The sequence below is a fragment of the Euleptes europaea genome, chromosome 18 (genome assembly GCF_029931775.1).
Source record: "Euleptes europaea isolate rEulEur1 chromosome 18, rEulEur1.hap1, whole genome shotgun sequence".
NCBI classification, from domain to species: domain Eukaryota; kingdom Metazoa; phylum Chordata; class Lepidosauria; order Squamata; family Sphaerodactylidae; genus Euleptes; species Euleptes europaea.
This window is the reverse complement of record NC_079329.1, coordinates 460,636-475,344: the sequence shown is the minus strand read 5'-3', so window position 1 is coordinate 475,344 and position 14,709 is coordinate 460,636. Positions and strand designations below refer to the sequence as shown.

The window sequence follows — 14,709 nt, the reverse complement described above, 5'->3', positions numbered from 1 at the left end:
CAGCTTCATCCGCCATTCACACTCTCCAAAGGACCACGTCCAGTTGCTCTGGCAGGGCTAGGAACACCTAGAGGTTTGAGGCTCGGGCCCAGGAATCCTAAATGTTTTTCATCTTTGTGTGGAGTCAGCCCTGAAATCCGGAGGCTGGGGCCTGCAAACTGAGAATCTCTTCCCAGCTCTGTCTTCTGGTCTCTGCTTGAGGCCTCCCACTAATACCTGCAAGCCTTCCCCAAACACAGCCAATGCTCCCACCTCCTTAAGACGAACAGGGTGCCCTGGGAAGGGGCCTGGCTGTAGTCGTGACACGGAAACGGCTGGCAAGAGGGCCAAGCCGGCTCTTAGGAAGGCAGCGCCCCCCAAACTCCAGAAAGGCTGGCCGAGCAACCGGGAAGCCTCTGGCGGCGGCACCAACGCCTGGCTCAAGAGGCCTGCTCCAGGCCCAGAGAGAGAAGCCCCCCAGTGGGCGCTGGCCCTCCTTGGCTGGCGAAGTCAGGAAGGGGCATCGCCAGTTTCTCAGCAGGCCTTCCCCGCCAGACCCATCGTGACCAGCAGAAAGGAGGCGTGACCACCTCTGCCCCCCCCCCCCGTGACAGCCGTGGGCCACCATTGCTGGCCTAGTGCCGACCATTCGCACATGGCAGCACTGGATGCATCGAGAGGCATCGGAGGCACCGCCAACTAACATTTAACTATGTTGACTTAAATTATATTCAATCCATGTTTCTGTATGCGAATGGTCTGGAGGGGGCTGCTTCCTCCGGAGCCAATGCCCAGGTCAGAGCCCTGGCTGAGGGGACCCTTCTGCGTGACACACCCCTCCCCATGCTCCCAGGGACCCACTCAGGCAGGCAGGCAGGCAGCTCTTTGCTTCAAGGCCTTCCCTTCCTCCACACGCAGCCTCGGACGGGCTTCAAGCGCTCCGCAGAGCTGCTCTCCCACTCGCTTGTTTCAACACCCGCGTTTCCCCACCCTTGGGAACAGGAGCCAGCCAGGCAGCCCGGCCGATCGGGCTCCACGCCCCTGCCAAGCCCTGCGATTCATCAGGAGTGCTTAATGCTTGCCAGAGAAAGGGTCAGGCTACTGCAGGTCCCTGCGGCTCCCACTTGGCAAGGCTGGGAGCTCCCGACTTGCTCCAGCCCCTGCCAAGAAGGCCTGGCAGGAGACGGACCCAGACCAGCCCCTGGCCCCACAGCCCCTGGCCCCACAGCCCGGCTTTCTGCCCCATGTCAGGCTGCCTCGGCCTCCGTGTCCACCAGCCCCAGCACTGCCCCTGCCAGAAGCAGCCACAGGAGTCCTCCAGGAGCTCCCATTTGCCATGCTGGCTTTGTGGCAGTCGCCCTGTTTTCGGTGTCTGCCCAAGTACAGACCAGGTCCCCGTCCCACAGAGCCTACAATTGGCAAAGCGCTGCTGGGGAGGCAGAGAGCTCCCGTCCAAACAGGGCTTTCCGTCCAGAAAGGAGGGACCCCAGAGCCCTTTGTGCCGGTGGGAGGCGGCTGCAACACCCCAGGCCCATTTGTGGAGCGCACAGGGCCCTCCGAAGCACCACAGCAGGGGCTCAGGCCAAGCCCCGCGGCTCCCTTTAGGATGGAGGGGATTTATTTATTTATTTCGAATTTATAACCCGCCGTCATCCCCAGCGAACCGGGCTCAGGGCGGGTAACAACAAGAACATAAATATCCAATATACCTCCTTAAAACCATAATCATTAAAACCATTAAAATTCTAACCAGATGGCCATAACTATACTTAGGTGCCACAGCAGATAAGTGTCAGCAGATTAGCCTCCCCCCCCAGATTTCAACAGTAGGGGAGAGATGGGGAGGCAAGTAAAGATGGGAATGTGGGGGAGAGACCTGGGCGAGGTCAGCAGGCACCTAGAGAGACTGGGTGGGTGGGTGTGGCCCTGAGCCAGCCTGCAGAGGTGGACAGGAAGAAAGATGGCTGGGTAGCAACAGCCACCCACTGGATCCTCACTCTGCAGGCCCTGCCTGCACCAGAGGCACAACTTACGGGGCTCACGGGGGCCCTCTCACCTGGCAACTGGAGCCAGGCCAGCGGGCCAAACCCAATGAGTCACTGGCCCATCAAAACCAGGTGATCCTGCCCAAATCTCAGTGAACTGGGAGGAACCCAGGTCTGAACCAAAGAGCCCCAAGAGCCCTGCTGCGCTCCGCCTCAGAAACAGAACTGCTCTCCGGGCACACAGGGAGCCCTCCTTGCCTGCCTCAGCAGATTTGCAGGGCAGCAGCCGGGGACGGCTTACCTGCCCCGGCGCCTTCCTCCCCTCTTGGTGCCTCGAACTCCCAAGCTGCATCCCGGGGGGGGGGGCCTAACTGCCCTGCAGAATCACCGCACACGATGGGCAGCAGCAGAGGCTGCGCTTTCTCAGGAAGGGGCACGGGGATTGCTGGCGGCAGAAGCAGAGAGGCACAGAGGCTCCGAGAAAGAAGCCCTCCTGGCCGGCGGCTGCCTCTGCTCTGGCAGGAGCGGCCAGAGCCTGACATCTCCCAGAAGACTCCATCACCCCCAAACTTCCCGGCTCGGAGAGGACCCAGGGGCTCCCCCCCTCCCTCCCACCACCATTCAGGGGAAGCTGCCCACAGAGAAGCCCAGCTCAGCAGCCAGAGGGCTCAGAGCCCCAGGGGCCAAGACTTGCCCCATGGAGAGCTCGAGCTCTCCAGCCCCCTAACTGGAAAGGCGCCTCTGGCAACCAGGCCTGATCCCTCCTCAGCTTGCTGCAGGGAGCTGCTGGAGAGAAAGTGGCCGCTCCCCCCCCCCCGCATCCTCAGTCTCCATGGCAGCCATCCTGCATCAGGTAGGCTGGTCGAGCCTCCCTCCTTGTTTTGCTGGAATCTGGCTCAGCCTGACGCATGGATCAGGGCCCGGCCACCACCCCAAAAGAGAAGTCTTCCCTTTCGATACCCCCCCACAAGTAAACATCCTCCACAACCATCCTTCTGACACTACAGTCTCTCTTGCCACCTTGTCTCCCAGAAGGGGTGGGGATGCACAACTGAAGAAAATGCAGACCTCGGCCTGCCAAGAATGACAGCCACCACTCGACCCTCCCCCTGGGAATCACCCCGTCGGGGGGGGGGGGGCGGCGGTGGACGGACAGACACGAAGGACCCGAGTTCCCAGGAGGCTTTCTGCTGCATTTTTAAACCAACCCCACATTCTATGGCCTGGATATCTCTGGGGCTGAAATGTACTCGTTTTCCTCGAGTCTGTTTCACACAGATGGCCCTATTTTAGCAGAGAGTAAGGAATACAGAGGTGAGGGATTCTGGGAAGGTGCCAGGAAAGAATAACCAGAACTCCTGTGGCCAAATGGGTCACAGCTAGAGGATTCCCAGCCACAGGGAGGTACGGGCACACACAAAGAAAGGGCCTTTTGACACCAACACCTGAGAATCTGGACATGGTTTCCATCCTCATACAGAAAAAAACATTCATGACTCCAGGCGGGCCATCCTGGCATGGGGTGTCAAATGGCCACCGAGGTGAGGCATGCTGGCCCCCAACCCAAACTCTGCCGCTCTCCACCCAATGGCAGACTCCAAAGCCACCAGCTTCAAGAGCCGGCCCCCCTCGCAGGAAGGCCAAGACAACTTTCTCCTAGACAGGGGCTTTTCTTGGGCTCGCTGCCTCACTCTCTCCTGAGACAGGAGGGCAGCTGGCAAAGAGCTTCGGAGCAGCCGCATCCCACGAGGCCACTTCAGACTTCGCCCTCGGCTGTGCTGCCACCCGGCCCTTTGCCCTCGGCGGCGTCACACCGGCTTGGCCAAGGAGGCCTGCAGGTGACTGGGGAAAGCGCTGCATGGCCTCCCACCCTCTCTCCCATCGGGGCACGACATATACAAGGTGGCCTTTGCTGCGACACCAGACACGCCCCCCCATCCCCCAAGACAGGCTCCTGCATTCCATATCAGTTCACCACACAGCATGGTGTAGTGGTTACGAGCAGTGGACTCTAATCTGGAGAAGCGGGTCCCATTCCCCACTCCTCCACATGAGCGCCAGACTCTTAATCTATAAGACTGAAATATAAAATAAAAGATTGAAACAAATAATCTGGTAATCCGGGTTGGTTTCATCACTCCTACGCATGAAGCCAGCTGAGTGACCTTGGGCTAGGCACAGTTTTCTTAGGGCCCTCTCCGCCCCACCTACCTCACAAGGTGTCTGTTATGGAGAGAGGAAGGGAAGGTGATTGTAAGCCGGTTTGATTCTTCCTTAAGCGGTAGAGAAAGTCGGCATACAAAAACCAACTCTCCTTCTTCTTCTTTACACAGACATGCCCAGGAAATGCCCGAAGACAGACCACAGCTGCAGCCAATACCTGCTTTGAGCCCTGGGGGGAGGGAAGGTTAGCCCCCACCCTCTCTCCAACCACAGAGCCCACTGCCTGCTTGGGCTGCGGGACACACAAGGGCCAACCCCCCTTGCCAGGCTGCTAAGCGGCCACCCACAGGTAACTGCCCCTTCCCTCAAGCCAGGATTCACTCAGACCTCCAGGTACTACGGGGGACACCATAGATTGGGAGTTCCTTGCAGGGGGGGAATCTGGCTGCTCCTCCCTCTTCCAGGCCCCCACCGCAAAGTGTCAGGTCTGGGGCCCGTGTGCAAGTTTCCACAGACTACACCAGGGAATGTGGGTGAGAGAGCATATACTGTCCCAAGCAAAGAGACGGGTGGCGGCAGCGGGACTCAGGAAGGAGAAACCACCAGCCCATGAGCACTGCAACCCCCTCGTGGCTTGGGGGGCTCCTGCAGGGCGCCACAGGCGCCCGCAGACAACCATTCCATCCAGTGGGGCTCACAAGCTGGGGCGCAGACCCAGAGTTGCAAGAGGAGAAGCTGCTCAAAAGGTTGGGAGGGGAAAATGTTTTTATTAGGAAAAAACTGAAGTGTGGGCCAAAATCTAAACAACTGGGAGGTCTGTTTAGTTGTCACCCTTGGCTGTAGACGGGCCCAGGGGCTCGCCCGCCGGCTCAGACAGTCCCTGGCAGGCAGCCGAGGCCCTGAGCACTGACGGGGGGTGCGGGAGGAGCACGAGTCTGTTGTGGAAAGTTTTCTTTCCACAGCTCCCCCAAATCTACTCCATCCCCCAGGTTTATTTCTCAAGGCAATGAGGAGGAGAAAGCCACAACTCTACCGTTTCTGATTTCTGCCTGGACCCAGGAAGCCCCTGGAGGACCCCTTCCCCCTTCGGACCACAATGCAGAAGGTGGCGGAGGCCGGCCCTGTGGGCATGGTCCCATGCCAACCTGCAGAGCCAGCTTGCAAACTGCTCATTCACCCAGAGCCCTTGCATGGAAAAGCAGGCTGAGACAGGCCCACCTTGAGCAAAGAGAGCGGCCCCACCCCACCCCGCCCCAGTCTCACCCCAGGGAGGGAGGGAGGGAGGGAGGGAAGGAAGGTGAAGCCCGGCATACTGCTTGGCCCTTGCCTCTAGCTTGGAGGAAGTCTTCTAACCCCTGCCCCCACTGCCAACCCTCACCCTACACCATCCTATTGTCAGCACGACGCTGGAGCCCAAAAGGCCAGGGCCCCAGCTGGTCTACGGGGCAGCAGGACCGAGGCCCGCGCCCCCACTGTGCAATGCTTCTGTGAGGACTCCTTTGGAGTACTGCGGACGTCTAAAAAAAAAGTGCATGGGGAGCTGGAGAAAGTGCAGAAGAGGGCAGCCAAAACAATAAGAGGTTGGAGCACCTCTGCTGGCAGGAAAGGTCGAAGAGTTTAGGACTTTCCAGCTTAGGGGAAAAAAGGCACTGAGAGGAACATGACAGAAGTTTATAAAATTATGCATGAGGTAGAGAGTACTCATAGAGACGGCTTTTCCTGCCTCTCTCAAAATATGAGTCATCCTATGAAGTTGACGGGCAGCGGCTTCAGGACAGACAACTTATCCAACGGTGGACGTAGCGATGGCCACAAGCACAGACACCTTCCTTTCACAAGGGATGGATTAGGCAGATCCGTGAAGGAAGGGTCCCTGCCGTCTAAAGGGCCCCTCTAGGTCCAGCCAACTCAGGGGGCTACACTGGAGAAGGCCTTGGCCTCTGAGCCCTGCCCCGTTGGCCCTCCGGGGCAACTAATTAGCTGGTGCATGAAAGGAGGCTGGACTAGACAGCCCCGGCCGGACCCAGCAGGGCGCTGCTTCTTCAGAGGCCATCCACTACTGAACCCCCACCCCACTGGTGGAGGGGAAGGCGGAACCAAGCCTTTCGCAGGGCTTCCTTTTGCTACCCGGCCAGGGTGTGCATCTGAGGGAGTAGGACTGCCAAGAGCTCTGGTGCGCCCAGTCCTGCCAGCTCCAGAGAAGCACCACGATGCAGCGCATGATCTCTCGTGCCACGCTCATCGTGAAATGAGACAGCTTGCCACTCCTTTGGTGCTCAGCCTGACAACGCAAGGAGGCTCTCTCTCCTGCTCGACTCTGCAGCAGAAAGTGCTAAAGATGGACTGGGGGAGGGGATATCCTGAATTCCTCCCCCCATCTGGGGTGGCAAGACCCATAGAGAGCAGGAAGCCCTCTGGATCCTCCCACCTGCTCTGGGTAGACTCCACAACAGCAAGGCTGGCGCAAAAAAACAAACCAGGGGATGGGCAAATGGGAAACTGTCCCTGGCACAGCGGAGTTCCTTTATGTTTTCCGAGGGAGTGTGGGGCAATGCGGCTTCAAAGCATGATCCCCACAACTCAGGCCAGTCCAACACAACACCCCCACCACCACCCAAGAGGCCGCAGCAGCTGTGATCACCACGGTGCGCTAGATCATGGGGGATGGCGTGAGCAGGCGCAAGCACGGAAGGGGGTGGCGGTGGAGATAATTCAATGAAGGCCGACATGCTGCAGTCAACAAGTTCTCCCTAGCAACAAGCGAGAACGGTGCGAACGCAGCCCTGCACAGCCCTGCTGCTGGCTTTTGTGGCCCAGATAAGAGCCAGGAGCCAGGAAGAGCTGCAGCGGCTCACCCCGCCACCCCCTGATGATTCAGAGCCACAGGGAAGGCGGCAGAGGCCGGATGGCCAGCCACAGCTCCTGCCCACGCCCCTCCCCGCCAGCGCATGGATCAGCCGGGGCCACAAGCAAGAAGACCCAGAAGAACCACTAACTCCAGCCAGCGAGCCACACTGCCATGTTCCTGGGGAGACTGCACCCCCTCCAAGCCACTAGCTGGCATGACTGGGGGGGGGGAGTCCTTCAAAACCCCAAACATGGCCTTTCAGTGGACCAGAAGAATGAGCAAAGCCCAGCTGCTGAGCCCTCCAAGAGGACAAGGAAGAGTCTGCATGGCCCTCACCCATAAGCAAAGAGAGTGTGTGTGTGTGGGGGGGGGAAGGCTGCTGCCGCAGAACTGGGGGGTTGTGCATGGGCAGAGAGCCTCTCTCAGGCCTGGGGAAGGCACAGGCTGCCCTGGACCACCTGGGCTTCTGGGATTGGCTGTTCAGCTGGGGGACCCATCTTCCAGGGGGGCTTTTTGGGGGAAAGCGTCATTTGTGCACGCTGGTCTTAAGTCAGCCGTCCTCGACCCCCATGAGAGAGACGGACGGGCTTTTGCCATCGAGGAAGAGCTCAGCTAGCAGATTTTCTGCTGACAAGCTGATTTTGCAAAGCTGGTAGTCCTCCCAGTTTCATCCGCACAAGTCACCTGTTATTGCTCCCCCCCCCCCGCCGCAATTCCTGTTCAGGTCAGGGCATCGCGGCCTCCTGAGCTGAATCACTACATCAGCTCCGCTACCCACACACTGAAGATGTGGTATCTGAAGAAGTGAGCTATGGCTCACGAGAGCTCCCACCCTACCAGAAATGCTGTTAGTCGTTAAGGTGCTGCCGGACTCTTGGCTCTTTTCTACTGCCACCCACAAACGTCTGCCTCCACTGACACAATGCTGAACGCCCCAGATTGTTCCACGGGAAGTGAGAAGCTGGGCCCCCCTGCCTGCCCTTGACATGCGATAAGGGGTCAAGGCTAGGCTCCCCCCCAATTTCTGGCTGCTTTTAGCCTCCAAGCTTTCCCTTCCTCATGGAAAGTAACCCTTCTAATTCTCACCACTCAGGGAGCTGCAGAGACATCTCTCCTGGCTCCCAGCCACACCCTGGGGCAGCAGCAGGTTCCACAACCCACTTTCCCTGGGTAGTGTTTAGAGGCATTTAATTGCACCTTAGCCAGCGTGGGGAGGCCAGGGTCAAGCCCCACTCGCTGGGTGACCTTGGGCCAGCCACCCCCTCTCAGCCTTAGCAACATCACAAGGCTGTTTTGAAGATGGAGTGGAGACAGGGAAACGTAAGCCTCTTTGGGTTCCCATTGGGAGGGAAAACTGGGATATAAATGCAGTAAATAAAGTCATCTTCCCAGAGGGAAAAATATCAGTCCCTGTGAATACTGGGAGGGGTTGTGGCTCAGTGGTAGAGCATCTGCTTGGCATGCAGAAGGTCCCAGGTTTAACCCCCGGAATCTCCAATTAAAGGGGCCAGGCAAGGAGGTGATGGGAAAAGACCTTTCTGAGTAGACAACACTGACTTTGATGGACCAAGGGGGATCTGATTCAGTATAAGGCAGTTTCATGTGTTCACCATAGTCAGCACTGGCCATACAATCTAGTGACCTATTCGTCTGGAGAACTTAGCTTTCAAGTGGCATAAGAAGTGTCCAGTCCTCATGGAGGTGGAGACATTTGCAATGTGTTTTGGCCGCAAGCTCCTGAAGAGGCAAAGTGCCAGTTCATGAGGCCCAACTGAGGATGAACCTGGTGAATGAAGCCACACTGTGCGATCTCCTAGGGGAGGGCTTGTGGCTTAGGGGCACAACAGTGGCTTTGCACACAGAAGGTCCAGGTTCTGGGCAGGAACTTTCTCCGTCTAAGGCCCCGGAGATCCATTGTGAGGCAGAGGAGACAATGTGGACCAGGTGGACCAGCAGGTGCTGCGTGAGGCGGGGCGTGTCGTAGGGCTACTGTGCCACTAAGAAGCCAGAGAGCTTCTGCCCCCCCCCCCCAGAAAGCAGCCCAGATCAGATCTCCCCAGGACAGACCTTATCTTGGGGGAACCATCAAGTGCTCCCAGAAGCTTGGGAAGATCCCCGGTTGACCATCCTACACCCAAACCTCTCTGAAGGCGCTGCCCAGAGCATCCATCCACAACAGGCAAGGCCTTCTCTGTTCAGACGGCCTATCTGGCAGAGGTGAACTGGGTGAGTCTCCTTCGCAAATCACAGAATTTTAGACCTTCTGCTACCAATGGTTTAACCTTAACGCTTCCCAGTCGTCTGTTCTTCAACAGAAAGAGCCCTGGCCTTCAGCAAACAGACTAAACTATGGTGAACACATCTTTAAAAAGTTGCCCGCTTTGCATGTTTTTAAAGCTCTGGGCAGGACTGAAATTTCATAGGCTAAATGAAGATAAATAAATGTGCTGTTTGCACAAATTGACTTTTCCAGTTACAATCAACTCCAAATGTCTGAGTCTCTGTTAAAAAGTTCTGGTTGCTGAGAGTTCCACAGGCTGACAAGCACAGCAGGCCAAAGGACAAAGCAGTCAATAGTTCAACGGACACGATGGAACGTTAGTCCCAAAGAGAAAGAGGTACAGAGTGCATCAAATGCCGTTCTGGCACCAGCTTAGCAAGCTTTGCAGTTTTATTCACCTGTTCATTGGAAAGACACCATTTCCCCTCTTATTCCACACCCCGCACTTAAAAGCTTACACACCCTGGCACTGCTGGTACAGTAAATGATTTCTTTATCATGCAATCAACCAACAGCGCCTTGTCTTTCTCCTCTGCATCCCCCAGGGAGGGATCCTTGCCAGCAGATACCAGAAAAGTATGTTTCTACTGTGGAAAACCGGAGGGCAGCTGAGGTGAGGAAGGAAGGCATTTCCCTTCCACTCCGGACATGGGGTTGTTCCAGCTTCCCCCAAGGAGGTCCAGAGTAGCTCCCAGCCTGTCTTCAAGCGGAAGCCAAATGCCACAGCATTCCAAAGCGCTGCCCGGACTCCTGATTCTGCTGACGGTGCCCCGCAGAAGCAGCGCTAGCTGCAGCCCTCCTTCTGCAGTTGGAACCCCAGACAGAAAACAACCCGACTGAAGAAAGCGGCATCCAAAGGAGAGCCGCTACACCTCCTGTAGCCAATCTCAAGGGGCATCAGCGATGCCACCTCACTCCCTCCCTGGCAAGCTTTTGCTTTGATTGAACCGCCCCCAAAGCCCACCCTGGAACGGGTGGCACCTCCAGCTATTGAGCAGCTCAGCCATCTTGGGAGAAGGCAGGACTGCTCTGAAAAGGGCCACCGTTGATTTAGACAAAGTTATGATACAAAAGCTACAGGGGAGGCAACGGTATAATCCAAAGACATCCCTGAACCCAGCTCCACCAGAGACTTCTGGACAGTTGTGAAGAGGAAATTTGCATTTTCTTTTCAAAAGTATTACTTTACAATGCCACCTTTGAGGATTTCATCTTGCTTTTCTATGCAGGCAATAGTGCCATGAATGATTCACAAAGTTACTTGGACAAATTATTAGGGACCGTGGTCTACACCACTGTGAATAGTTAGCTGTAAACTGGATCCTAATATGGAATAATTCTGCATCATTTAATGTGTCATGCTAATACTTAATGCTCTGCTACAATTGTTTTTAGACTCCTGGTGGGTTATACGACCCTCACCCTATTGCACTGTTTACCAAATGCCCCATCCGTGGATTGCCTTGACTCACCCTGCGTAACCCGCCTTGAGTCCCAGTGACAAAGGCGGGATGTAAATAACGCAAATAATTAAATAAACTGCAATCCTTACACCGACCCTGTAAGACAGGCACTATAAACCCCGCAACTCAAAGAGTTGCTCTAACTGTTAGAAGAATTTTCTAACAGTCAGAGGGGTTCCTCGGTGGAACAGGCTTCCTCAGGAGGTGGTGGGCTCTCCTTCCCTGGAGGTTTTTAAGCAGAGGGTAGATGGCCACCTGTCAGCAGTGCTGATTCTGTGAACTTAGGCAGAGCATGAGAGGGAGGGCACCTTGGGCATCTTCTGGGCATGGAGTAGGGGTCGCTAGGTGTGTGGGGGGTGGAGGCAGTTGTGAATTCCCTGCATTGTGCAGGGGGTTGGACTAGATGACCCTGGTGGTCCCTTCCAACTCTGATTCTATGAATCTGCAGGTCCCTACGTTTACATACATAACACGTGTACAGCGTATCCAACAGTTCCAATGGCAAAGCAGCTGGATCCCTGCCCCGAGGAGCCTGCCATCTGGGGCTGCAACCCTAAGAACGTTTCCCTGGGGCTGACCTGCACTGAGTACCAGGGGACAGTGGGCCCTGCACGCCAGGCAGCAAGGAGCTGGGAGAGGAGCCCAGGAAATTCACCATACTGGAGAAGCGGGGGTGGGGGGTGTCGGTGCAGCAGGGGGGGGGGCTCCCCAGGGGCTGCGCGGCCAGCACAGAGCCAGCCAGCCAGCCAGCCAGCCAGCGCGGGGGGGGGGGGGCGTTGCTGGCAAGGTACTGGCAGGCTCCAGGGTCAGCCCCCACCCAGTCTCGGCAATCCGCCCCCCCCCCCGCTCCTGTGCTTCTCTCCCTGCTGGCTCGGCCCCCCCTCCACCAGCCCCCGGAAAAGCAGGGAAGGAGGCGGCGGGGGGGGGGTCGAAAGGGAAAAGCGCCGCCGCCGCAGCCGGGAGGGGAGGGCGGGGGAGGAGGGAGAGAGGCAGAGGCGGCGGGGAGGGGCGAGGAGCGGCTGCGCCAGAGGGGGGGCGAGGGCGTGCAACCCCCCCCCCAGGAAGGTCCTGCAGGCGGCCCTGGCCCGGCCCGCTGGGGAGGGGGCGTCGCGAAGGCTGAGCGCAGCTCCCCACCCCCAAAAAAGAAGGCGAGCGACCCCGTGCCCCCCCCCGTGAACTCTGCAGACGGGCGCCGTGACCCTTGACCCGCGCTTACCCTGAGGGCGGAGAGGTCGATGTCGTCGAGGCTGCGGGCGGGGGCCGGGTCGGCCATGGCGGGGGCGGGGGCGGGTCCTGCTCGGCTCCCTCAGCGCCGCAGGCCCATCGAGGCGGCCTCGCTCTCCCCCCGGGCCCCGCCCGGCCGCGGCAGGCAGGCAGGCAGGCAGGCACGACAACCCCGCCGGCCGACCGACCGACCGACCGACCGTCCGACTGACTGACAGGCGCCGTGAATGGAAGCGCGGCCGGACTGCCACGCATGCGCAGAGCCCTGGCGGGCCAGGGCGCGAGCGCGCAGGGCCGGAGTCGGCGTCAGGCGCAGGCCAGAACGCGCATGCGCGCCGAGGCGGGCGGAAAGCCCGAGACGCCGGCTGAACAAACGAGCGCGCGCTAGACGGGCAGCCACGTGACGAAGGGGCGGGCAACACGCATGCGTATCAGTAGAAGTGAGGCGGGAGAAGAGGAAGCGAGCGCCCTGTCACTGGGAGCATGCGTAGAAGCCAAAAGGAAGGCGGAAGCGACGCTTAAATGAAACGGGCGGGCCGGAACGGGGGCCGGGACGGGCAAGCGGCGTTGCCGCTTAATGCAAAGAGCCGGGGGCGGAGGCCGCCGCCACTGAGCGGCTCGTGCATCCAGCTGGGTCCCACGTTGCTGCGCGCGCGCGCGGGGGGGATGTTTGTATCCCAAACGCGCGCTTTGTCTAGCCTGGAACTAACACGGAGCTCTTTGAAGCGATGGACAAGATCGCTCCTCGCCAACCTCACCCGCCCTCGAGGGTGGGGGAACTGGCCCCATGGTTTAGAATCATAGAGTTGCAAGGGACCCCAGGGTTAGGGCCATCTAGTCCAACCCCCTGCACAATGCAGGACATTCACAACTACCTCCCCCCCAACACACCCGCCCCCCAGGGACCCCCCTTCTCCATGCCCAGACGATGGCCAAAAAAAACAAACCCTCCAGGATCCCTGGCCAGCCCGGCCTGGAGGGAAATTGTTTCCTGACCTCAAAGTTTATTGTGGAACTTGGTGACCTAAAGGCCAGAAAGATGCTGTTGGAAAACATGCACTTAATTAACATGTACTTGAGAGCCAGTGTGGTGTAGTGGTTAAGAGCATTGGTTTGGAAAGGCGGAGTCTGATCTGATGAACCAGGTTGGTTTCCCCGCTCCTCCACGTGAAGCCTGCTGGGTGTCCTTGGGCTGGTCAGGTCTCTCCAAACTCTCTCAACCCCACCTACCTCATAGGGTGTCTGTTGTGGGAAGGGATTGTAAGCCGGTTTGATTCTCCCTTAAGCGGTAGAGAAAGTTGGCACATAAAAACCAACTCTTCTTAATCTGACAGAGCAAGCTGTAATGTCCATTGGAATGCCTATGGCACATCCATTACAGCGGCAAAGAAAAGTTTGTCTGCTACTATTGCACCAGCTTGCTCAAAACCATCCCAATTGTTGAAGGTATCTTGAGGTCTGTTGACTCCTAAATCTGAGCCTGTGACACCCTTTCAAAAACGTTTGCTGATAAAATAGCATGGATATGCTCTGATCTGGATGCTAATAATTAATCTGGTCTGCTTATGGACCACTTTGACCCAGTTGTCGTGATGCATGATGACAGAATCCTGGGATTTATGAAGGCGACCGCCTGTGCACTGGATCCTTGCCCATCCTGGCTGCTAAAATCATCCAAGAACCACATTATTGAGCCCTTTATGTCCATCATAAATCAGTCATAAACTCACGGCACTTTCCTCCAGCCAACAGAAAATGCTTCTCCATGCATGTTCTTTGCTGCAGCCCCTACCCCCTGAAATGGCCTGCTGGAGAAGTCAGGAAGGCATTTTTAGAATGGTGATAAGGCTACGTTGTGATGAAATGGTTCAAAAAAGCTTTTTTTTTTTTTAATGAGATCTGACTGAGGACTACACTATTATTTTGAGTATATTTATTTTGCTGCAGGTATTATCCTGCCCTCACTATGTTATCTACCTGTGTAATTCCACTTTTTGGCATTGCATAATAGCTTTGTTTTCAGACTTTGTCATCTTTGTCCTATCACTTCACTTATCAGACATCTTGCTCTTTTGATTGTACTGAATTAACACTGTGAGATCCACCTTGAGACTCCATGAGAAAGGAGGACTACAAATAAGGGAAGTAAAAATAAAATTAATAATAAAAATTCCTTAATCTTCCAAGAGACATTTTGGTGACATTCACGCAGAAGACAACAAAAGATTCGATATTAAGATTACAAAGAGATAAACCATTGGAATACAAAGGCAAAAGAATCCAGATCTTCCAAGACCTAAAACATTCGAAACGGATGACCTATGGTGGAACCAAAATATCACTATGCAAGAAATTACTTCAGCAATTGCAAACCAAAAAATGAACAAAGCACTGGGCCCAGATGGTTTGATCACCAGATATTAGAAATGCTTTGAAGAAGAAGTAGCTTTACATCTGCAAAAGCTATTGAATGACATACCAGAAAGATTCCAGAAAGAAGCACATATCACACTAATTCATAAAGAAGGAAATGATCCACAATTGCCTGCTTTGTATAGACCGATATCTTTACTAAATGTGGATTACAAAATATTTGCCTCTATACTGGCTGAAAGACTAAAGAAGACAATAGGCCAAATTATATACTTTCATCAAACTGGCTTTATTCCGAAAAGACTTATGCGGGACAATGTGCGTTTTATTATTAATGCCATAGAACATGTAAAACAGAAGAAATGCAAAGCGGCTTTCATTTTTCTAGATGCA

General features: G+C 56.1%; 1 protein-coding gene across 4 annotated transcripts in view; it reads right to left on the bottom strand.

Moving 5' to 3' along the window:
* Positions 1 to 12,037, bottom strand: part of MINK1 (misshapen like kinase 1) — a 37,808-nt gene extending 25,771 nt beyond the window's left edge. For all 4 annotated transcript variants that reach the window (XM_056863132.1, XM_056863133.1, XM_056863134.1 and 1 more), the window contains exon 1: positions 11,936 to 12,037. In XM_056863132.1, the coding sequence (XP_056719110.1) occupies positions 11,936 to 11,992 (57 nt within the window). In that variant the 5' untranslated portion in view covers positions 11,993 to 12,037. The remainder of the gene's footprint in view (positions 1 to 11,935) is intronic.
* Between the last annotated feature and the right edge of the window lie 2,672 nt (positions 12,038 to 14,709).